Genomic DNA, 24,829 nt, shown 5'->3' with positions numbered 1-24,829 from the left:
CCTTTGGTAATATTTAGCTAAACAATAGGGAGAGGACCTGACTGAAATAAGCCTTAGGGGTGCAGAATTATATAGATAGATAGATTTAGATGTGTGTGTGTGTGTGTGTGTGTGTGTGTGTGTGTGTGTTGAGACTGAATCTCTTTACCTTGCTTAGGCTGGAAGTGCATTGGACACTTAAGGGCCCAACCTCACTGTTGATTAGCATAGAAGCTTTGACCTGCTCCCTTTCTGATCTGGACCATTTACCTGCTCCAAGCCTGCTCCAAGGGGAAGACTTGGCTTTAGTTCAGGCACTGATCAGCTTTAGCCCTACTGCATCTCAGAACTTCTAGGTTCAAGTGATCCTGACTCATCCTCCCTAGTAGAAAGGATTATGGGCATGTACCACCAAGCCTAGCTGGGGTACAGAAATAACCTGGAACATTCCTCTTTCTGGATGGTCTCTGTGTGGTGCTCTATCATTCTGCTGACTTGCTAGAGAAGTAGAGGCAGAGGCGGGTAGGAGGCAGGAGTTAATTGGTGTATGTCTATATGTTCCTGTTCTGTAGGCTTATTTTACTGTGGTTTTGCTTGGTACCTAGCCTGGATAGGGGAGTCAATTCACCAGAATGGTGAGTTGGTGATGATTTGGTAATTCAGATATTCCTTAGCTGTATAACTGACAAAGTGAGTTTGAGCATCTATAAGCTACTGTGATGAAGTATAGAGTGATTGCCAGAAAAGGACTCAATTATATGGAGTTTCATTGGATCAGATGCTTTATAACTGCAGTGGATCTTAAAGATGACTACTTTTTAGTTTGAGAAAACAGTACCACTGTTACATCAAAGAAAATATGGTATTTCATACGTTGGGAAACCTTCTCTGTTTGCCCCACTCCCAAGTATCTTTTAACTCTACTTCACATTCAATTCTTGATGATTCCTAAAATTTGTTTAGCAGGAAATTATCATGACTAGAGATAAAGCTTAAAACGAAAATTTACCAGAGATGTAACACATTGACTAATATTCACAGCAGGGTATAAATGAATGACATAAGGAAACTCTTCTAAAAGTTATTGGTAAGGGAGGGTAGGGCACCGGTGAGGCCGGTGGCATAGTTAAGGAAAATGAGGAATAAAAGAGAGATTGGGGAAACTGGGTACTTCACATTTTTACTCATGGAAGAGCTTGTCTGTGAGCTCTTGAAGGTCAGATTTCTTTAGAATTGATCTAGCCAACAGATTGTCATCAATCTCAGACTAAACAGTCTAGAGATGGGAATCTAGAAAATAAGTCATTTCCTACTGGAGCCCCAGTGGTGAAAATCATTTCTGTTTTGCCTAGTGACAGAACTATGCCCCAGAAGAGAAAATGGTGTTTTGCCATGTGAAATCTAGTTATACTCAGAAGTTCGGCTGGTAAGATGTTACCCATGGAGCGTTTGAAAGTTTCCTTACATGGAACTACCAGGTTGGGGGCTGAAGGCAAACTAATTCTGCCTCCCAGGTTGAGATGCAGCCAGGAATTTGCAACAGAAGGCATGTGGTTTCCAGCCTCTTCAAGGTCTCCTAAGATGAATGGGACCATTCTGTCAGCTAATGAAACTATTCATCATGGAGAACTGAAACTACTGCTGGGTCAGCTTGAGAAGCCTCCATTCCTCTTTCTCCCTTTCATCATAGATGCATATGGGCAGTTACAGATAGGCTTCAGAATGGCTTACTTTGAAAAGAACATAATCACTTTGAGGGTCTGTAGAAAAGTGAAATCAGGATGGTGAAGAGGTGTTTAGTCTGGAGAAGGAAAAGATTGCTGTGGGTACATATGATAGTGTACTTCAATTCTTCATTGAATCTGCAATCTCTTCTATGTGGACATTCCCTCCAATGGTCTAGATTGCAACCCATTTGTGTCTCTTGCCATATCCACAAATCATCCATAGGTAGTCGTCCACGCCATGTATTGGGGGCCATCCTCTAGGTTTCCTGATTCTGTGGGATGGGGGTATCAATCTATTGGTCATCCCTTGTTCTCCTTTGACACCACTACCTTTTCTGGTCATACATCTCTCTGATAAGTTTGACATTTTTTGTGGGTTTTTTATGGGAATATTACCATATTCACTGGTAATGTGTTACAGGGAGCAGCTAGGTAGTACAATGGATAGAGTACTCAGCCTGGAGTAAGGAAGGCCTGAGTTCAGATCTAGCCTCAGAAACTTACTAATTGTGTGACCCTGGGCAAGTCATTTAACTTTGTCTGCCTCATCTGTAACATGAGCTAGAGAAGGAAATGGCAAACCATTCCAGTATCTTTGCCAAGAAAATCCCAGAGTCATGATGAGTTGGACACAACTGAAACAACTGAACAACAACAAAAAATATGTTACAGCCTATCTATGCCCATTATGCCTTCCTCTATTGCCTCTGGGCAACTAGAAATTTTTTTCTTCAGAGATTGTGGTGTTCCATAATTTGCAGCCATATAGCATCATAGAAGAATATTAGAATGAAAACCTGTGTTTAGAATGTTTAGAAAACATTTGTTGGAGTGATAAACATAGGGTCATTTAAAAACAGAGGTATTTAACACAAGGTTTGAGGGTCACATGAGGCCCCCAGCATTTCTGAGTATGGATCAAATTAAATTAAAATGCAATTGGGAAATATTCAACAAATTAAATAAAAATACAATAAAATATAGATAATATTACTTTTAAAAACTAAATCTATTGATATGGCCTACAGGGACCCTCATGTATAATTTGGCGTTAATCATTTTTATTTGAGTTTGACACTGATTTAAAGCAATGCATAATTTCCTAAAGCAATCCAGACTTTTATCTTATTGTTATTGAATTTTGGGTCTAGTTCATTGTCCATCTTCAGTGGCTGTACAAATATAAGTATACACATATATATTTATGTAGATCAATACAGATATGTGCATATGTATGTTATATGCACATCTGTATATGTCCATATCTATATAGATAAAACATATGTGCATATATGCATATATACATACATATACATGCATACATACATATATACACACACATACACATTCAGATATATTCTGGTGGACCAGTTCTATGGGTTGTTTATCCACCTGTATATCATAGTCTGAGCAATAGGCATTCTATATCCACTTGTTTTCTCCTGGGGTAGAAATAATTCCTTTAAAAAAACTTTAAGGGTTGTAGTAAGGAATAGAATCATAGATAGAAAAGTTAGAACAGATGTCAGAAATCATCTAGTCCAACTCCTTCCAATTCAAAGCATAAATAAAATACCCAAGAAAGAGTATTCAAATTCTAATTGAAGAACTAGATTTATACCCTGACTTTGATAGTCACTACTGTGTGACCCTGGGCAAGTCACTTAACCATCCAAGGTTCATTTTAGGTTCATGAGCCTATGAACTCCAGGGATTGGGAACTCACAGCAAGAGGGAGATTCACTACACATTTGGACAGTTTTAATTGGTGGAAACTTTTTCTTCATGTTAAAGTTAATAAGTCTGTTCCTCTTCCACCCACTGATTCTAGTTCTGTTCTTTGGAATAAAACAAGATATTCCATCACAATCCTGGACTACAACTTGCTCAGCCATTCCCCAATCAATGGACATTGCTGAAATTTCCAGTTCTTTGCCACCACGAAGAGAGCTGCTATAAACATTTTAGAACATATTGGTTCTTTTCATTTTCCCTAATCATCTTTGGAAATAGACCTAGTAGTCTAGATTACTAGTATTATAGTACTAGTATATAGACTAGTATTGCTATGAATAGCAAATTGTACATAATAGGTTTTAGTTTCATTTGTAATCTTTTTTATTATGCTATGTTATGGATATGCTTGTTTTGTTGTATAAATTTAAAATAAAATAAATTATCAGCTGTAAAAAAAAGAAATAAAACAAGATAATGTAGAATTCAGCTCCTTGAAGACAGGGATTATTTCATTGGCCCTGTATCCCCAGTGTCTAGGATAGTGCCTTGCATTTAGTAGGTGCCTAATAAATGTTTATTGAATTGAATTGAAGTAAACAAAACGAAATCTAAGCTACTCTCAAATACTTGAAGACAGAAATTGTATCTCTTTAAGTTGGTCTCTTTTCCAGGATGAACCCCTCCCCCACCCCCACTTCCAAATTCCTTAAATCAATTTTTATGCTAACCACCTTGTTCATGCTTTCTCTATCAGAGGTTCTTAACCTGGGGTCTATACGTTTACACACACACACACACACACTGTATTTTATTTTATATACATAAAAACATTCTTCCACAGACTATCACTGGATCTAGTGACCCACAAAAACAAAACAAAACAAAACAAAACCAAAAAAACCTAAGAACTCCTGGTTAGATGTGCCCAGGCTTGTCAAAGTTCCTTCTAAAATGTGGGAACTGGAATTGCATTCAATAGTTACATTCTGATTAGGACTATGACTTCCTTCATTCTGGATTCTGTGCTTAGATGAATATAGCTGAAGAAGGAATTCCTTTTTTTTTGAAGATGTGCCAAATCATATGGCTGACTCATATTCAACTTCCAGTCCACTAAGACTTCTAGGTTGTTGGGTCCCCACCCCCCACATCAAAGAAGAACTAGACTGATTCAATGTGGTTTCAGTATGCAAAGCTAAGACACGTAAGCAGAAGTTGCAGGGTAAGGGAAGGTTTTAACTTCTATGAGGAAGAACTTTCTAATAATCAGAGCTATCTAAAAATGGAAGGGGCTGCTTCAGGAAGTAGTGAATTCCCTGCCACAGGGAGAGTGCAAACTGGTGCTGCCCAGGTATATCATATACCTTACAAGTATCATCCAACTCTGGGGCTCCTCCCTCTGATTGGATATCTCTTCCCAGAACCTACATTTAAGAAGGGACAGCCTTGTCTTCAGGTTGCATTCCTCTGCCCACCATCATTCCCTTCCTCCTCTTGCTTTCTCTACCTTACCCCACCCTGAATGGGCCTAATGATTTATCAATGCCCTTCTCTTTCTTTCTTCTTCCATTTTTCTTACTCTCCCTCATATCTGTCTCCTTAACCTCAATCTCCTTGTGCCACACCCTATCTCAAACTGACTGGCTGGAAATAGAGTCATGACATCATGTTCTAGTGGAAAGAGGATGGGACTTAGAGCCTGAAGGCCCAATTTTGAGACTTATCTTCAGTATTTACTAACTATGTGTCCCTGGGAAAATCTTTGACCCTCTCTGAGGCTCAGTTTCTTTTAAAATGGGAAAGTGATAAATGCATTATTTTCCTTACAAGATTATTAAAATTATCAAACAAGATAGCGCATGTCACATACCTTGTAAACTTTGAAGTGTTATATAAATGACTTCTATTATCATTCTCTTATGCCACATTAATTTTTTGGATTTATTACTTAATCAATATAAGGAATTTCAATGCAATTCCAATAGTGCAACAGGTCAGTTATTCATCTATAGCATATACTCCTAGAAAGTTTCCTGAAAAAACTGAGTTTTGACGTGTGACAATAACACAGATAACAGTATCAGAGGCTAGATTTTGCCCCAGGTCTTCCCAACAACAAAGCCCTCTACCCACGATACTATGTATGCTTCCTCTCACCACACTGCTGTGTGTGCCCAAATCATATAATTTAGTGGTTTATTGATAATTTATTGATAAATTAGCAATTTATTGGTCATCAATACATTATTTTGATGGGCAAAGATGTACTTAAAATTGTACAATAAAGGTTTTCCCCCATAAATTAAAATGACTAGTCATTTTAAAATTAACCAAGTTCCTGTACTGCTCTTTCTCAGCTGAGTTTAATTGAAGCAAGAAGACAGAGATTCTGGGGGAAATACAGATTAAATATATGCAGAAAAGATTTTTTTTAATAGGTTTGGCCACTGGCTGATGATTTTTTCTGGCCAAAGTTCTACTAAGGCAGACTTAGAGAGGTTATGACCTGTACCAGAAGGTACAGTCACAGACCTTTGAAATCTCATTTACTGGGTTTTAGATGGATTATTTAGCGAAGAATGTTCCCTTGTGACAGTAGAATTAAGATAATATGGGCTTCCAATAGAAGAATATGCTGATGTTTCATATTGTTATGAAATAATAAGTGTCATGCTGCAGTTATTTCTCAGCTCTGGCAGTTACTGCTGCTATTGGCAAATACAGAAGAATAAGGGTTACTCTTCAGCACTGAACCTCAAGGTTTTATTTTTCCTGAATGATTTCCCCAGTAGTTGGACTGATGACAGTGGTGAGGAATCTCTTCACATCTGCACATTGCTGAATCTTGGTTGAAGGGCGTGACTGCTCATGGAAATTACTCCAATAAATCCAAAAGAGTTATCTGCAGCTTAAAAGGATATGAATGCATGAAAATATAAGCTCTGTTCACCTGATTTTCAACACTGAGTTTTAATTGTTCTACTTTATAATGTTTTATAATGTAGAAGCAGTTTGGTGCTATGGAAAGAGCCCTGGATTTGGAATCAGGGGATCTGAGCTTGAATCCTAGCTTTGCCCCTCACTATCTGCTCCTATGGCACATTGTCACTATCTACCTCATTATCTCAGGTCAGTTACTTCAACTCTCTGGGCCTCAGTTTGCTCATATGTAAAATGAGAGTGTTGGACCTGATGATGTCTAAGGTACCTTCTAGTTCAATGGCTGTGACAGAAGTAAACCAACTAATATCACCCTGTGATGCCAATGTTAGCCCTATTTTGGCACCTAACTCCAAGTATATTTATTACTGCAACACAAGTTTTCATTCTATCATCACAGTGCCATGATCTATCACAAGGATGGTCTAATAGCTATAAAAAAGTGATTCAAAAGAAGATGATGTTTCTTTGTGCCCCGAATTACAACACATCCGCAAAGCCAGAAAGTTTTCCTGTTCTAGTGACAAAGAGTCAAATGTGAGGAAAAGATTGACTTGAACTCAGAAGGTAGTGTATCTTCTCTATAGGATGGAGGCAAAAAGAGAGGCCAGTAGTAACCCAAGAACCCCCCCAAAAAGAAAATAAGACATCAAGAAACTAATCAATTAGCTAAATGGCAACCATTTATTATTTTGTTTGGATTTAACAAATATCAAAAAAGGATATTTCCATATATAAGACAAATCAGAAACAGAGGAGTTTATGTGAAAATTCAAATTTCTATTATTTACAGCTTGCTTTAAAAAAAAGTACGTAATAAATTCGACACATTACTTTCAAAGGTGTCCTGCTTATTTGTCTATGTTTTCTTCTGAACTTCTTTCTCCTCAATGCAAATGCTTTCAGGACTTTTTTTTTTTTTGTAGGAGAGAGCACTATCACTTGTTCCTCTGTTTCTCCTAAGACTCTTCTCCTCTGATTAAAAAAAAAGGAAGAAAAAACACAATCTTTGTAATGAATATGCTTAGTCAAGGAAAATAAATCTACATATTTGCCATGTCTAAAAATGCATACCTAATTCTGTATCATGAGTCCATACCTCTCTGAAGACAAGGTTAACGTGCTTCCTCATCAGTCCTCTGGAGTCATGGTTGGCCATCACATTCATCAGAGTTCTTAAGCCTTTCCAACTTATTTTTCTTTACAATGCTGTTATTACTGTACAAATTGTCCTCCCGGTTCTGCTCACTTTGCTCTACAACAGTTCTTACAAGTTTTCCCAGGTTTCTCTGAAATAGTCCTGTCTGTCATTTCTTTCAGCACAGTAATATTCTTTTACATTCATAGAACATAATGTATATTCATTTATTCCACAATTGATGAAAATTTCCCCCTTTGTTTCCAGGTCTTTGTCTCTACAAAAATAGTTGCTATAATATTTTTGTTCATACAGATTTTTTTCCTCTTTCTTTAACCTCTTTGAACTAAAGGGCTTGTAGTGGTATTGTCGGGTACTCCTGATCTGGGAGTTCAGCTAATCTGGTTCTCAGCCAAGACGCACACAGACTATCATTGGGTCTGAACTTGAATATCCAATAGAACCTGCCATAGTGCGCATTTTGGTGGCATGACCTGTAAGGACCCCAAATCATCTCTATTTCATGAAGGGCCATCAAAAGAGTATTTTGGTAGAAGATGGTGGTGGTGATGATATAGCAAGTAGGTGGCACCATGAACAGAGTGCTGGACTTGGAGTCAAGAAGAACCAAATTCAGATTCTGCCTCAGTTATCTATTAACTACATGGCCCTGGGCAAATTATCCAGCTTCTCTCAGCCTCAGTACCTCATGTAGAAGGTAGGAATAATAATAACGCTTACCTCACAGGGTTGTTGTAAGGATCAAATGAGATAATACGTGTAAAAAGCTTTACAAACTTTAAAATGCTATATAAATACTATTGATATCTCCTTTTTAATTTGAATAATCAGTCAATGGCTAACTGTAAAATATGTTTATATGAGTGCACACAGCTAATATACATATCCAGATCATTAAAAGAAACTCAATTTCATTATTCAGGGAAAGACTCCATTCTATTTTCCAAATTTATGACCCTTCTCAATTTCATCTAAAAACTACAAGACTGGATTGCTCTTGCAACTGTAGATGGTTCTGCAACCTTATTTGGAGCAGACTACAGCAAGTGGTACCCAAGATCCTTGGATTGTTTGGTCATTTCAGTCCTGTCTGACTCTTTGTGATCCCATTTGGAGTTTTCTTGGCAAAGATACTGGAGTGGTTTGCCATTTCCATCTCCAGCTCAGTTTACAGAGGAGAAACTGAGGCAAACAGGGTTAAGTGACTTGCCCAAGGTCACATAGCCAGATTTGAATTCAGGAAGCTGACTTAAGGTCCGGTGTTCTAACCACAGCTCCGCCTAGATTACTAACCACCAATGCTGCCTCTTACCTGCCTCTCAGGTCCAGGTGCCACACACAGTTTCAAATCCACATCATGATAAGAAATTATGTTTACATTAGGGGAATTTTCCCCTCAAAAGTTGCAAAATACTTTGAATGTGTCCAAAATAGAACTCATTAACTTTCCCCTCAAATCCACCACTCTTTTTAAATTCTCTATTTCTTTTGAAGGTACCACGGGTATCATACATGTTAAGTTTGAGATGCCTATGAGACATTCCTATTCGAAAGAACTTCCTCCCCACTTCTCCCACACTCTGAAATCTAGCCAAACTGATCTTCTCTGTTCCTTATATCCTACAATAGTCTATCTCCTATATCTGTCTTTTGTGCTAGCTGCTCCCAGGCATGCAATGAAGTTCCCTACACACCCTCATCTCCAAGAGTCTTTCTCTTCTTTTAAGAGACATCTCAGACAACATCTTCTGCGTGAAGGCTTTCTCGATTCCCCCCAGTTGCTAGAGTCCTCCTTCCTAAATTTCTTTGTATTTAACTGTTTCACATACGCTTTCACTTATAGACTTTATACTTATGCTATATACCTATTTTACTTGTTGTTCCCCCCCCATTGGAATGTAAGTTCATTGCTAGTACCAATTGTTTAACTCTTTGCATTTATATCTTTTGTGTCTAGCACAGTGCCTAGCACAGAGTAGATGTTTCATAAATACTTGTTGATTGAATACAAGCTCAATTTTGAAAGAGAATATTTCAAATAGGTCAGAGAAATCCAAGGTAGGATCCCATAGTCTAAAATTCTACAAAATTCAGCTTTAAATGGGTGGGATGATTTGAATAATGAATTTCTGCTAGCACAAACAAACAAACAAACAAAAGATGAAGATGTCTAAAGAGATCATAATATAAGTCATTGGCACCCAGGGAACTCATGAACCAATTTAAATTTTTAAAAGATTAAAAACAATAGCTAACGTTGTATAGCACTTACTCAGTGCCAGGTAATGCTCTAAGACCTTTATAATTATTATATCATTTGATCATTACAATCACCCTGGGAGATAGAAGATATCATTTCCTTTTTACAGGTGAGGAAATTGAAGCAGACAGGTTAAAGAAGAAAAAGGACTGTAACTCAGAGATGAAAAATATGATGAAAAAAAGATGAAACTATTTAACCCTGATTTTATTTCTATTTTCTCTACCTTTGGACCAGAAAGAATGGAACAAAAATAATCAACTTTAAGAAGAAACTTTTTCTAAGGGAACTATTAAAAATTAATGAAAAAAGAAATGAAATAAAACAAAAAATAATAACAAAACAGAAAATGAAAAAATCATAAAAGCAAATAGATTTTCAGAGCACAGATTCCTTAACTAGTATCTAGCTACTGCGCTGCCTGGTACACTGTATCTTGGACACATAGTACCCCTCCCTATTCCTTGCCTTACCTCTATACTGGAGGTTTCTATGACTTTAGACTCTCAGAATTCTTGCCTTCAATTTACTTACCAGTTGTTCTAAGCTCCGACTTAGTCACATTAGTATCTCCTGTCACACTAGTGGCAATGTGACCTCAAAGGCAGGCATCCTTCTCCCCTCCAGGTGTTGGCATTATGCCACCTCTTTCAATGGCCAGAAGCTGATTTCTGACTCTTATTATTTGAAAGCTCACCTGCAAAAGGCTGCCCAAAATGATCCCTTTCCTCACAAAATCAAGGGACTTTAGAGTTGTAAGAGATACCAGAGGCTGCTCTCTGGTCTAACACATGTGCCAAGGAGTCATTCAACCTTTGCTTGAACCCCCTCAGAGAGGGGAAGCCTGTCCCCTCCAGAGGCAGTCCACCCCACTTGTGAATGGCTCTCAATGTTAAAAAGTTTTTTTCTTACCCATTTAAATCTGCCTTTTTGCAACTTCTCATTACTCCTGGTTTTGCCCTCTGGGACCATAAAGAACCAGTCTACTCCCTTGTTGATGTCACTTCCTTCAAATAGTTATAAACAGCAATCATATCCATGCAAGCCTACTCTTCTCCAGGCAAAATGTTCCCAGTTCCTTTGACTGATCCTATATGACATGAACTCAAAGCCCTTACTATCAAGGTGCCCTGATCTGGACACTCTCCAGTTTATTAATGTCCTCCCTAAAATATAGTACTCAGAATTAAACACAACAATGCAAATTTGGTCTGACCAGGATAGAACAAAGTAGGACTAGTCCTGAACACTGTGACTTTCAAAGGCCACCACATTCTGTTGGCTCTCAATGAGCTTGTCATCATTAAACCTTTTTTCTTTTCAAATGATGTGCAGTTTAGCTCTGCCTCCCACCATCTTGTCCTATCTGAGGACAATCTGCCTTTAGCTCTCAAGTCATCGGCAGAGCAAAGATGACTGATATACCCTGAGGTCAGTGAACAATCACATTTTTCTGACTCAGGAGGCCAGCTTCATTGACTTCTATAGATTCATTTTGATGATCACTTACCTGCTCCAGGGCAAATTTTCCAACATCCTATCCTGAATGGTTTATGACATAAAAATTACTCTACACACGTAGTCACAGACAAGACAACATATACTTGTTAATTACATATCCCATAATTTGAAAAATACATGATTCAAATGTGATCAGTACAATTCATATTAATCCAACCCCCATCCCCCTCCCTCCAAAGCAAAGTAATTTCTCCCTAAGGGCAGCTAGGTGATACAGTGGATAGAATGCCAGGCCTGGAGTCAGGAACTCTTCCTGAGTTCAAATCTAGCTTAACTCTGTTTGCCTCTGTTTCCTCTTCTGTAAAATGAGCTGGCGAAGGAAATAGCAAACCACTCCAGTAACTTTGCCAAGAAAATCCCAAAATGGGGTCACAAAGAATCAGACACGACTGAAATGGCTGAATAACAACAATTTCTTCCTCCATGGAGTTGGAGTTGTGTGGCTTTATTTTTTTGGATGATTTTTTTTCCACCTTTTATGTTTCAGCTGAACTAGATAACCTCTAAACTAGAGAAACATCCTAACCTTCCCCACACATCCTTCTATCTCACTTTGGATTTCAGAGAAAAGGGAAAAAAAAAACAGCTGGGAAAAGGGGAGGAATGAAAACCAGCAAAAGAAATCTGAAGAAGTGCATTTACTCATTTCACAACTGGTTCTTTCACCTTCTCCTCTCCTCTGCCCCAGGGCTACCAGATCCAATCTAAAATCCATAGTAGCTTTTTGAAGTCCAGGGTTCTATTAATTAGGGACTGAGAATGTTGTCCTCGAGAAAAGAAAACCTGGGGAGAAATAACCACTGTCTTTAAATATTTGAAGGTAGAGTGGTAGAGTCAGGAAAACCTGGGTTCAAATCTTGCCTTCGTCACTTGCTGGGTGACTATACAAAAGTTGCTTTTCTTCTCTGGGCTTCAGTTTCTTCATCTGTAAAATGCTCTGATCTAGATGCTCTCCAAGGTCCTATCCTACTCTAAAGTTATGGCCTACAATCAGGGGTGTGCTGAAGTCAGCCTCTGCCAGTTCCTAAGAGCTGATTGTTAAATTTTTAGTGTATTTATACCTCAGAAATGGACAAATGCTACAAATCAGGACTTAGCTTATTATTTTGTTGATTAATGACAATGTAATGGAGAAAATGTTAAGGATGCAGATTAATCTTAAAAGTGTATTGTGAGTACATTTTTTTTTTAGAGAGCTGGCTGTTGAACATTTACTAGTATATCCTGCCTATGGTCTTTTGTTGTCATTCCTTCTGTTTTGCCCCAGAAGGCACAAATGCAATGAGTAGGGAGCGTGGAATGACAAATGATTTTGCCTCAGGAAAAAAAAAGGTTTTTTTACCTTGTGAGACAGAAAGATGTGGGAGTGAGTGGGAAGAAGAATCAGAGAGGGTAACACTTTAGGGCCGCTGCTGCAGGGAGCTCCAGACGAGGTCCTGACAGATATCTGGACAGAGACCCCTGCTGGAGCTACGGACAACTACAAGAGGAACTAGGATGGAGAAAAGCCCCATCATCCTCCGGACCAACTCTGATGGTGCCCCAGTGAGCCGAGAGAGGGTGCAGAGCAGCTTTGTCACCAAGCGAGAGTAACTCCTGGTGACCCCTCCTGGGGGCCAAAGGGGCCCTCACAGGGGGAGAGACCTACCTTCTTCTTCCATCCTGAAACTGAGTGGAAACTTATGTAAATATTTGGAAGAAGGTTGCTCATTAATAGACTTCTGTTTGTTACCCAAGATATTTGTTTTCAGACTGTCAAAAAGTAGTTATTAAGCACCTAGTATTTTCCAGGTACTGTGGTAAGCACTAGAGATATAAAAAAAGAGATATCACAGTCTAATGGGGGAGACTAAGGAAATACAGTATAAAAGGAGAATAATTAGAAGGAAGGCAGTGGGCAATGGGCCAGGGAAGGAGGACAGGCTGGGAAGGCCTCTTGAAGAAGGTGGAATTTGAAATAAGTCTTGAAGGAAGCCAGGAAAGTCAGAAGGCAAAGACGAGGAGGGAGAACCTTTCTGGCTTGGGAGGCAGTCAATATAAAGGGATCAAAGAAGTAAGAAAGCCAATATTGCTAGATCACACAGTATGCCAAGTTGGGGCAAAGTATAAGAAAATTGGACAGGCCTGAGGGGACCATGTTGTAAAGGATTTTGAGAACCAGAAGATCTTATAGTTAATCCTGGAGGTAATAGGGAGCCATTGGAGTTTATTGAGGAAGGGATTGATATAGTTAGATCTAGTTTTGTTTTATATTGCCTTTTGATTTAAAATAATGAAACAATAACTTTCCTCCCTTAATATTTATTATAATCTGTAATCTCAGCATATTGGAGTTACCAAGCATATATTTCCTCAGGTCTCCCAGGTGGGACTTCTAAGCCAGGGAAATAAATAATATACCCAAATGCATTCAGACTCTGAGTACTGGACCCTCACACAAAGGTTCACTTTGAAACAACTTTTTAACAGATTGACCGTTTCAAAAGTGGAATGGCTTGCCTCATCATGTAATGAGTTCCCTATCCCTGGAAGTCTCAAATAGTGGCTGAATAATCATATACTGAATGCATGATGTAGAGTGAAATCATGCCTTGGATAAGGACCAGGCTAAATTAGTTTTAATATTCTTTTCAACTCTATGAATGAATGAATTTTGTTCAGTTGTTTCCAACTCCTCACGACTCCATTTGGAGTTTTCTTGGCAAAGATAATGGAATGATTTGCCTTTCCTTCTCCCTCTCATTTTACAGATAAGGAAACTGAAGCAAACAAGGTTAAAGGACTTGCCCAGGGTCATACAGCTAGTAGGTGTTTGAAGCCAGTTTTGAACTCAGAAATATCAGTCTTCCTAACTCCAGGCCTGGCACTCTAACCACTGAGCCACCTAGCTGCCCTTTCAACTCTAAAATTCTGTGAATTAATTATTTGATGTTCATTGTAATAATCATTAGTCAGTTGTCCTGCAATTTTTCCTCTTCTATTCAATTTAATTTATGCCAATATACTCTGCTATGTGCCAAGCACTGTGCCAGGAACTGCCATAAAAAGGAAAAAGAATAAAGTTATCCCTTCCTTCAGGGAGCTTACATTCTTCTGGGACTTGTATTTTACTTATCTGTGTATACATACTTGCATTAGAAATTAAAATGAACTGGGCAGAAAACTTCCTTGCTTTAAAAAAAAAAACTAGACCATTTTGAATTTTTACAAAGTCATCATCCTCCTCATGAAATACACACACACACACACACACACATACACACACACACACACACAACCTCCTCTATTAGAGGGTCTAGTGTAATTTTTATGTCCAGATACAGAGATTGAAGTTTTCCTTCATGAAAGCACAGGAAACATTTCCTGCATCTTAATCACACTTCAACATTGCAAAATTGGAAAGCTGAGAGGAACTAGGGGAAAAAAACCCTGTGTCACTCTTTTTTATTTATTTTAGAAGGATGATTTCTGCTACTGCTCAGTTGTGACTCAAGCCAGTGGGTCATGTCAACAAAATACCAAGGAGGATTATAAAAGTGGAGCCATTGAGGCATGCAGGAAAGATAGTTGGCAGAATCTGACAAGCTTCGCCAAAAGACCAGCATTGAAGATCACAATGAAGAGTCTTCCAGTTTTCCTGTTATATCTGGCATTTGCTGCCGCCTACCCTCTGGACCCAGCAGCCACAGTTGGAAAGCTGAGTATGGATAGAGTCCAGGTAATGTAGGAAGACAGGCTTCACTTCTCCAGGGCAGGCAAGCAGACAGGAGTCCAGTGGAACAATTGGAGAAATAATCTTTTACTTCCTGTTATTTTTTAATGAACTTAAATGATTTGAAGGAAAGACAGTATCTAGGCATATTTAAGGTTCAAAAGACCATAGTTTAAAACAAATAAGTAGCAAGCTTTCTGTTTATACTAAAAACATTTAGTTGGTAATATTTCTCTTGGCAAAGGCAAAAGTCTTATGGAGATAGATATTCATCTTGATTCTCTCCATGGAGAGGTCTATACTATTAAGGGGATGTGGAAAATTAAGGGAATTGTCTAGATAAACTCACCTGAAAGTCATTCAATTAAATCCAAAGTGTTCTTTTTCTTTATTTATTTAATACACTTTATTTTCCTTTGTGCAGTAAACCCATTCACTGTGAAGTTTAAAAATCAGTTATGAAGGAAAAACCAACTATGAAAATGAATGTTTAATTGAAGAATAAAGTGAAAGTATACAGTCAATTCACTTTTATTTTGAAAAGCTAGAGGAATACTTCAAATGGGCTGAGATATGAGCAATAGAATAACATTATTTCAATGATACTAACAATATTGTTAGTACTATCTTTTTTAATTATTCAAACCTGTGGCTTCATTAGTGTAAGAATTTCTAGTGGAAAATTCTCTTCATTGATATAAACTGAGAATTTAACTCTAATTTAAGTTTTAGAGAGTTGCCTGAGGCACCAAGAAATTAAGTGGCTTATCCTTGTTTAAGCAGCCAGTGTGTGTCAGGGCAGGATTTGAATCCAAGTCTTCAGGACTCCAAGGCTGGCCTTTTATCCATTATGCCATGCTATTCCCTCTTATTATTGTTAATAGTAATAATTGGAAAAAATTCTTAGGAGTGACTAAATAATTATACTTCTTATCCCACTAGAAATACCTGGAAGACTTCTACCACCTTGAAAAAAGTATGAAGCAGTTTGTTCGTATGAAGGACAGTAGTCCTGTCATTGCAAAAATCCAGGAGATGCAAAGGTTCTTAGGCTTGAAGGTGACTGGGAATTTGGATGATGACACTATGGAGATGATAAAGAAGCCCAGATGTGGATTTCCTGATGTTTCCTCTTATGCTTTCTTTCCCTATAAGTCTAAATGGAGAAAAAATGAGGTTACATACAGGTAATGTTTGGTGCAGAGGTTTCTTGGAGTCTTAACTTCGTCATTTACTTCTGATATGAAAAATAATGATTGTGGGTTCATTTTCTTCATTCTTTAATAAAGGATTGTGAACTACACAACTGATATGAAACAAGCTGATGTAGACACTGCTATAGAGAGAGCTCTGAAAGTCTGGAGTGATGTTACTCCCCTCACATTCACCAGGCTCGAGGAAGGGGAGGCTGACATAATGATCTCTTTTGCTGTCAAAGGTAAAAAACAAGATTCTCCCCTCCGTTTCCTCCATTTCCCTGCCTTCTTTCCACAATAGAAAGAATGCTGCATTTCAAACCAGAGGGTTTAGATTTAAATTCTTGGATCTGCCAATTATTATGTGTATGATCTGGAGCCAGTCACTTATATTCTCTGGGAATCAATTTCCTCATCTATAAAATGAGGGGGTTAGATTAGATTTAATTCAACAACTAGCATACAGCATAGGAAGATGGGAAGCTCATTAGGTCTGAAGGAAATTTGAGCAGGGCTCAAATTCTGCCTCTGATGCTTCCTATGTGAACCTGGGCAACTTACTTATCCTTGCTGGGTCTCAGTTTCTTCATCTATTAAAAAAAATGGGAAGGTGGGGTAGGGGTTGGACTAGATGAGTCTGAAGTCTCTTCCAATGATAAAATCTAGGATAAAATCTTTATCAATAAGCATTTATTTAATGCTTATCATGGACTTGACAATGGGATAGGTGCTGGAGAAACAAATCAAAAAACAGAACAATATGTCCTTAAGGAGCTTCCATACTGCCGAGTGAAATGTAGATAGATAAGTAAATGCAAAATACATCCTAAAGTCACTTACATTGGGTTTGGGAACTAACAATGGGGGCATTCTATAAATGCCTCTCCTGGGAGGTGGCATGTAAACTGAGTTTTGAAGACACGACTTTTAAAGTCCTTTTCAGCTCTAAATCTATGATCCTATGAACCCATGCCAGCCTGGAAAGTAGCTGCTCTTAAAAAAAAAACAAAAAAAACAAATAGAAAAGAATCTTGTCTGGCAAGGGGCTTTGCCAGAGGAGAGGAAGCCAGTTAAAAGGCAAATAACTATGTGTTCTAACCAATATGATATAATTGTTTCCAAGGCTTCTGAGGGCACAAAGACTGCTTCTCAAAAAAAAAAAATGATGTTTTTTTTTTTCTATTAGATCATGGAGATTTTCTACCCTTTGATGGACCTGGGGGAGTCTTGGGTCATGCCTATCCACCTGGGCCTAAAATTAATGGAGATGTTCACCTGGATGATGATGAAAAATGGACAGAAGATAAGAGTGGTAGGTTAAAATTACCTTAGGGTGATTTTTAATAAAAATGATGATTAACTAGAATGCTGTGGAAATGGAATGACCTTGTTAATTGCATTTTTAGGAGTTGATTAGAAAATTTTTTTGTTTTATATTATCATTGTTGAAAAGTTTTCTAAAAGGCATTAATTCACCTTTCTGCCTTAGTGAATACAGTATAGTGAGCATAGTAAAAACTTTACCAAATGATTCAGAATCTGGACCTGATTTTAGATCCAAGATTTGACTCTTGCTACCTATGTGACTTTGGACAAGTTTTTAAAAGTCTCTAGGACTCAGTTTCTTCATCTGAAAAATGGGCATATTGGACTAGTTGTTCTCTAAGTTACTTTCTAACCCTATATCTATGATCTCATCATCTTAAAGATTATAATTGTCAGTGGTGATTTCTAGAATATTATAGATGTAGAAGGTATAATATAGTAAATTGAATCTTGCTTACCTAAAGGTATAGCTAGGAAGTTATTCTTTTGACCAAATCCCCAGTTGGAGGGATTTGGTGAGAATTCCACTTAGTGGAATTTTGATTAATTGAGATTTCACTATATCTAAGCTCAGGCACTCTTTTATGGTATCTGGAATATTCCAGTTCCAAAATATGGTATCCATGCTTCAGTATTTATATTCTTTACTAAATTATATATATCTCAGAGCACGCTTGCAAGGTTGAAAATGAACCATATTCTAAGTGTTCACTAATAATGGAAATGGTTATTGTGATAGAAATGAAAACAAAAATAAACACTTTATTGAGAGAATGACATTGAAGTGGATATTAAATAAAAACTTTCAGACTAGATTGGGTCAACTGGCCCTGGAAAGAGCAAAGAGCCATCTAGATTGTGATTAGAGCTTCCATTTTGGCCATGAATAGCTTGAACTCAACAGCTAAATATGAATAGAATTTGACCCCAATCTAGATCTCAGTGTGGAAATCATTCCTACTGTTTGCAACACATTATTGTTTTTTTTTAAGTTACAACTCTTTCTTATATAACATTGATTTATTATTTGGGGTAACATCTTAGAAAGTTGTGTTGGGCACTAAGACGCTGACTTGCTCAGGGTCGTGAGTCATTTTTAGTCATATCAGATTCTGTTAGACTCCGTTTGGGGTTTTCTTGGCAAAGATACTAGAGTGGTTTGTTATTTCCTTCTCCAACTCACTTTCCAGAAGAGGAAACTGAGACAAACAGGACCAAGCGACTTGCCCGGGGTCATAAAAACTAGTGTCTGAGGCCAAATTTCAACTCACAAAGAAAAATCTTTCTGATTCTTGGCCCAGCACTCTATCCACCACATCACCTACTCCCTTGCTTAGAGTCACACAGCTAGTATATTCCTGAGGCAGGACCAATTCTCTTGAATCCAAGGTTGATCCTTTATCCACTATCTTCTGCTGACTTTGGATATGTTACTTAGACTACAAAGAAAGACTGAACAAGATGTTTGTGCAATAGTCAACCACTTTTGAGAACTTATTGATAGATATGCTAGGAATAGTTTGTCTTGATTTAAAAAAAAATGATGTATTGCATTTAGTTCTTACTTGCAATCCTAATAACATTTAGTAAAGAACCATTAATCATGATTTCCTCAGCACTGGCAATTCCCTTTAACCCCATTTTCTATAAACTCAGTAGAGAAGTCCTGGTGCCTGAGGCATTGTGAGGTAAACTCACTTGAGCAGGATCACACAATCAATAACTGTCAGAGGGGGAATTTGAAACCAGGTCTTCCTGATCCCAGGTCCAATGTTCTATCTACTTCTCCATGTTGCCTTTGAACAAGTGTTTGATAATAATTGTAGAGAGAACCTCCCAGCACCTAACATAATGCCCAATACATACCTGGCCCTCAAAAAAATTTGTCGATAGAATAGAGAGTAGCAAAAGTTTGGCCACCCAAAAACCTCAAAGTAGAATGAAAGCTGTGATTCTTTGGTATTGATATTGCAGTTGGCTCATGCCACCTTTAAATAGTGTCCATTTTTTTATTTTAGCTCCTGTGATGACATATATCATTAAAATCATACATATATTATTCTCCTAATTAAAAAAAAAACACTTTTCTAGAGCAGAATTTGTTCATTGTGCATCCCAGCACTACCAAAGAAAAAGACAGTGTTCTCCAATTTCATTTATCACTGGGAGGACATACTGAGCCCTTCTCTTTCATAGGTCATCACTCTTCTCTAAGTTAATAAGAAATGTTTTCTTTAACCCTGGATATATTTATCAATTTCCATTAAGGAGATTTTATTAACAAGTGTTTTATTAAATTTCTAACTAGGGGTAGGGCTCTGCTCAATTTTATGGTAGTTATATATTATATAATATATGTGTTTACTGTTTGGATAATTCAAAGACTAGCTTTTTGGTCACAGAAAATTGATGATTTCCCACTAGGAGTCAACTTATTCCTTGCTGCTGCTCATGAATTTGGCCATTCCCTGGGTCTCATGCATTCTAGTGATACCAAAGCTCTGATGTACCCAGTCTACAACACAAACATAGACCTCACTAAGTTCCGCCTTTCTCAGGATGATATTGATGGCATTCAATCTCTCTACGGTGAGTGCAAAAATGAGTTCAATTTTTTCTAAGGGGTTTTTCAATTTATCTCTCTGTTTGTCTGTCTGCCTGTCTATCAACAAGCATTTACTAAAGAATTACTACATGCTAGGCATTATGCTAAATGCTGGGATTACAAAGAAAAAGAAATAGTTCCTGCCCTCAAGGAGTTTATATTCCAACAGGGAAGACAACATATACGAATCAATGCATACAAGATAAATAGGAAATGTATGGTAGTCTTAGAGGGGGAAGCACCACAAGCTGTGGGGACCTGCAAAGACCTTCTTAGAGCAAGTGAAAGCTCATGAGCTGAATCTTAAAGGAAACTTTGTCTTCTGAGAGTCAGAGATGAAGAATCCTGGGGAAAATGTAACTATGATGAAATGTATTTAAGCTAAGCACACTGCAAATGTATTGAAAGTATAATCCTTCAAGGAGGCACTAAAAGTCTCTGCATTCGCATCCCCATTCACTTCCTTTTTTCTCCCAAATTTTCCCTGTAGGATATCCACCAGTTTCTCCTGATGACCCAGTACCACCCACCACATCTGCAGAAAAAGAGACGCCTGAAGAGAACCCAGCAACTTGTGACCCAAACATGTCTTTTGATGCAGTGAGCACTCTTCGGGGAGAAATGTTGTTCTTTAAAGACAAGTAAGATCAGATGAAACTTTTTCCTCCACCTAATTCTTAGAATTGTTAAACTAAGAAAAAAAAAACCAGAACAAAACCAAATGTGAACACTAATTTCTAAACATTCAATACCAGAAATTTTCCTCTAGACAGTCAACAAATCCAGATCTGGACTGCATTCCCTAGATAGTCTCTGTCTTTCTAAATGATGGACATCATGTTTTCAGACTTGAATGTGATTAATGTTGGCTCAAGATAGTTGCATCCAAGGTCACAAATCATGGGATTGATAGGACTTGAGAGGTAAAAGGAACCCTAGAGGTCTGCTTTGTCCAAACTCTTCATTTTATAGATGACCAAACTAAGGTATAGGTGGTCAAGTGACTTGTCTGAAGTCCCAGGATCACTGAGAAGCAGCATGGTGTAATCAAAAGTACCATTTTATGAGTCGGAGGATATAGGATCCCAGCTGGGACACTTATGATTTTATTTTTTTTAAAATTTCAAATGAGTCACTTATAAAAAATTCTCCTCTATTGTTCAACTCGGTAACACTGTCCTAGAAGGCTTGATAATGTAGTGTAATGAGCCCTAGCCCCAGAATCAGAAGACCACAAGGATGCTGTGGTCTACAGTAGTGTTAAACTCAAATAGAAACAGATCCCTAAGGATAGTTTGTTAACTTAGAGAACACAAATCAATACTATCTATGCTGTATTGTATTTTTATGCATTTTGTTAAACATTTCCCAATTACATTTTAATCTGGTTCAGGCTCCCTTCAGGAATGTTGCTTGCCACATTCATTCATGTGAGCTTGACACTTCTGGTCTAGTAGAAGAGCCCTGGATTTGGAGTCAGAAGACTGGGTTCAGATGCCAGCTCTGCTATTTATTATCATTGTGACTTTGAGAGAGTCAATTTACTTTTCTTGGCCTAAATTTCTTCATCTGGAAAATGAAAGGATTTTATTAGACAATCTCTAAGTTGCTTCTGGCTCTCAGTCGTATGAATCTTTTGATTCGTGACACTTGGAGGGTCACCTCCACACCTCTGTGAAGCACTTAGGTGAGGGTTCTGCTCCTGGTTTTGCCACTAACTGAGATCTTAGACAAGTCCTAGAAAAATGGAGAAAAATGTCATTTGTTACCCACTGAAAACTCTTAAAGAGTAGTGAAGGTAGCGTGCCACAGTAGAAAGCTTGTTGGATTTTGCATTTAGAATCAGAAGACCTGGGCTTGGTTCTGGGATCTAAGGCTACTTGTTTGATCTAGGGTAATTCACTTCAACTGTCTGAGACTCAGTCTTCTGCTTTGTTGGAGTTGCACTAGTTGATCCCAAAGGATTCTCCCAGTTCTGAATCCCATGATCCTAAGTAGCGGAGCTAGAGTTTGAACCTATATCCTCTGACCCCAAGAACAGTACAGATGTCTTGCCACTGGAGTCTCATCCAGCCACATTTATTTATTCTGAGTAGTCTATAAACCGATAGCGACATTTGTACATCTGCCCAAAGAAATGCTCTATGGTTGACATTTTAAAACACACCCTACTAATAAATCAACATGTAGCCATATTTGCCTTCCACAGGTCTGATACAAAGTGTACACAGCCCCATTACCCTATGGAGGGCAGCCCACTACAGGTTCTTAAGGTAGATTAAGAGTGGGTTACAGAGAGGCTAGATAGAGAGACTCCATAGAGCTATTCAGCCCCCACGTTTTTCTTGGAGCACAAGGCCTTGTGTGTTTCTGAGGGATATCCTAGACGAGCTGTTGCCATTATTGATCAACACTTCTCTAAACTACTCTAGAAGCTGCATGGATAATGTGAGGACTGGTCAGGGTATGAAGGCGCTCAGCAGGAGAGAGAATACCTGTGAGAAATGGGATTGAGGAGAAAGTTCTTCTGACCACCCAATAGGAGAGCAATCCCTCTCCATACCCTCACTCCCCATCTCCCCCTTCCTCAGAGAAGGTAGCTGATGATCTCTCAAATATCTAAAACTAATGGGATGTTTGATGTGTTGAATTCTTTTAAAACTGGTTTCAGGTACTTTTGGCGTAAGTCCACCAACAGTATAGAACCGACACTCTCTTTGCTCTCTGCCTATTGGCCCTCTCTTCCATCGGGTTTTGATGCTGCCTATGAACTCACTACCAAGGACATGGTTTTTGTTTTTAAAGGTAATTATTGGACAGTCATTTCTTTAACTGATTGGGGTTAATCCTAAGAAGACTTGGATTTTCCTTACTTTATCAAATTATTTTTATCCTTTGGTACATAACATAGCAGTTCTAATACCTAAATGATGTGGGAGATCACAAATCATAGGGCTGAGAGGTGGAAAGGATCTTTAATCAAACTCCATTTTTCCAAAAAGGAAACTGAGGCCTGGGGATGGTAAGTGACTTGCCCTACTCTGGGTCCTCTAAATATAGACCTAATGCTTTTTGACACTCTATGAAACATATTCTTTCCTGAGAATTATAGGGAAACACAATATCTGCTGGAACATGATTTAAATATCGCTTCTTGAAGTTGCTACTTTTTTAAAGAATTCAAAATTACAACTTTCAATCTCAAAATTGCCCTTCTTTGCTTAAGCATATGAAATAATAGATTACAAATTCATTTAATAAAATACCCAATAAGGCAGGTAGGTAGTATAGTGGATACAGTATTGTACTTGGAGTCAAGAAGACCCAAGTTCAAATCTGGCCTCTGGAACTGCTTACTAGTTGTGTGACCTTGGGCAAGTCACTTAACATCTGTTTGCCTCAGTTTCCTCAACTATAAAATGGAGATAATAATATTAATAATACCTGCTTTCCAGGGTGGTAAAGAGGATCAATTTGTAAAGTACTAATTACTGAGTCTGGTTTATTTTGTTGTTGTTCAGTTGTTTTTCAGTTGTATCCAACTCTTTGTGATACCATTTGGGGTTTTCTTGGCAAAATACTGGAGCAGTTCGCCATTTCCTTCTCCAGTTCATTTTATAGATGAGGAAACTGAAGCAAACAAGGTTAAATGACTTGTCCAGGGTCACATAGCTAGTAAGTGTCTGAGGCCAGATTTGAACTCAGAAAGATGAGTCTTCCTGATTTCAGGCCCAGCACTCTAACTACTGTGTATGTAGTAGACTCTGTATTAATGTTAGCTATTATTATTAGTGTTAAATATCATTTTCAAATTTCATACAAAGGCTTGTGTTTTTTTTTAGCTACTGTAAAACCATAATATTCCATGACACTTAAGACTTCTAAGATTTTCACATACATGATTTCATTTGATCTTCAAAACAAGAATAGGATAAGTATGACTGTCCCCATTTCACAGATGAGGAAACTCAGATATAGAGAGAGATCAAAATGACTCAAGTAAGTTACCTAGCCACTCAGGGGAAGAGCAAGGATTAACCCCCAGTTCTCCTGACTCAATTTTTTTTGCTTCTTTATGCTATTTCTTCATCAAAATGTACTTCTAAAATGAAATAACAATAAAGAACTTTGACCTCTCTCTCACTCAAAGCTCCTATTGATTTTTCTTCATAGAAAGCAAGTTCTGGGCTATCAGAGGAAGTGACATCCAGCCAGGTTACCCGAGAGATATCTACACTCTGGGCTTCCCACAAACTGTAAAGAAGATTGATGCAGCATTTTTCCACAAAGAAAAACAAAAAACGTATTTCTTTGTTAATGACATTTACTGGAGGTAAGACTCAACCTGAACACATTTCTATGAAGTTTAAAGAGCTTCACTATTATTTTCCCCCCATTTCTTCAGTTAAGTCCTACCCTGATACCTCATTGTGGTGTAGAGATAACTCTAGGTTCCTAAAGGTTGGGCCAGTGAAGTTGAACTCTGGCATATCTTACCGAACAGGGGCCTCCATTATGAGCCAGTACACTAGATCTGTTGTCTGAATACCAGCATAGCTAAGTTAGAGAGGCTCATGTCCAATTTAGCCATTGGGTGATGATTTTCATTCATCCATACATTCTATCTATCTATCTATCTATCTATCTATCTATCTATCTATCTATCT

The 24,829-nt window shown here is 38.0% G+C and overlaps 1 protein-coding gene across 1 annotated transcript in view; it reads left to right on the top strand.

Moving 5' to 3' along the window:
* Positions 1-14,898: 14,898 nt before the first annotated feature.
* Positions 14,899-24,829, top strand: part of LOC114033919 (stromelysin-1-like) — a 14,390-nt gene continuing 4,459 nt past the window's right edge. Inside the window, exons 1-8 of the mRNA XM_027849562.1 lie at positions 14,899-15,041; positions 15,978-16,222; positions 16,325-16,473; positions 17,418-17,543; positions 19,982-20,146; positions 20,653-20,803; positions 22,834-22,967; positions 24,336-24,495. Coding sequence (XP_027705363.1) covers positions 14,940-15,041; positions 15,978-16,222; positions 16,325-16,473; positions 17,418-17,543; positions 19,982-20,146; positions 20,653-20,803; positions 22,834-22,967; positions 24,336-24,495 — 1,232 coding nt within the window. The 5' untranslated portion in view covers positions 14,899-14,939. The remainder of the gene's footprint in view (positions 15,042-15,977; positions 16,223-16,324; positions 16,474-17,417; positions 17,544-19,981; positions 20,147-20,652; positions 20,804-22,833; positions 22,968-24,335; positions 24,496-24,829) is intronic.

The sequence above is a fragment of the Vombatus ursinus genome, unplaced genomic scaffold, assembly GCF_900497805.2.
Source record: "Vombatus ursinus unplaced genomic scaffold, bare-nosed wombat genome assembly UNPS02007612.1, whole genome shotgun sequence".
NCBI classification, from domain to species: Eukaryota; Metazoa; Chordata; class Mammalia; order Diprotodontia; family Vombatidae; genus Vombatus; species Vombatus ursinus.
This window is presented reverse-complemented; position numbering and strand designations above follow the sequence as displayed.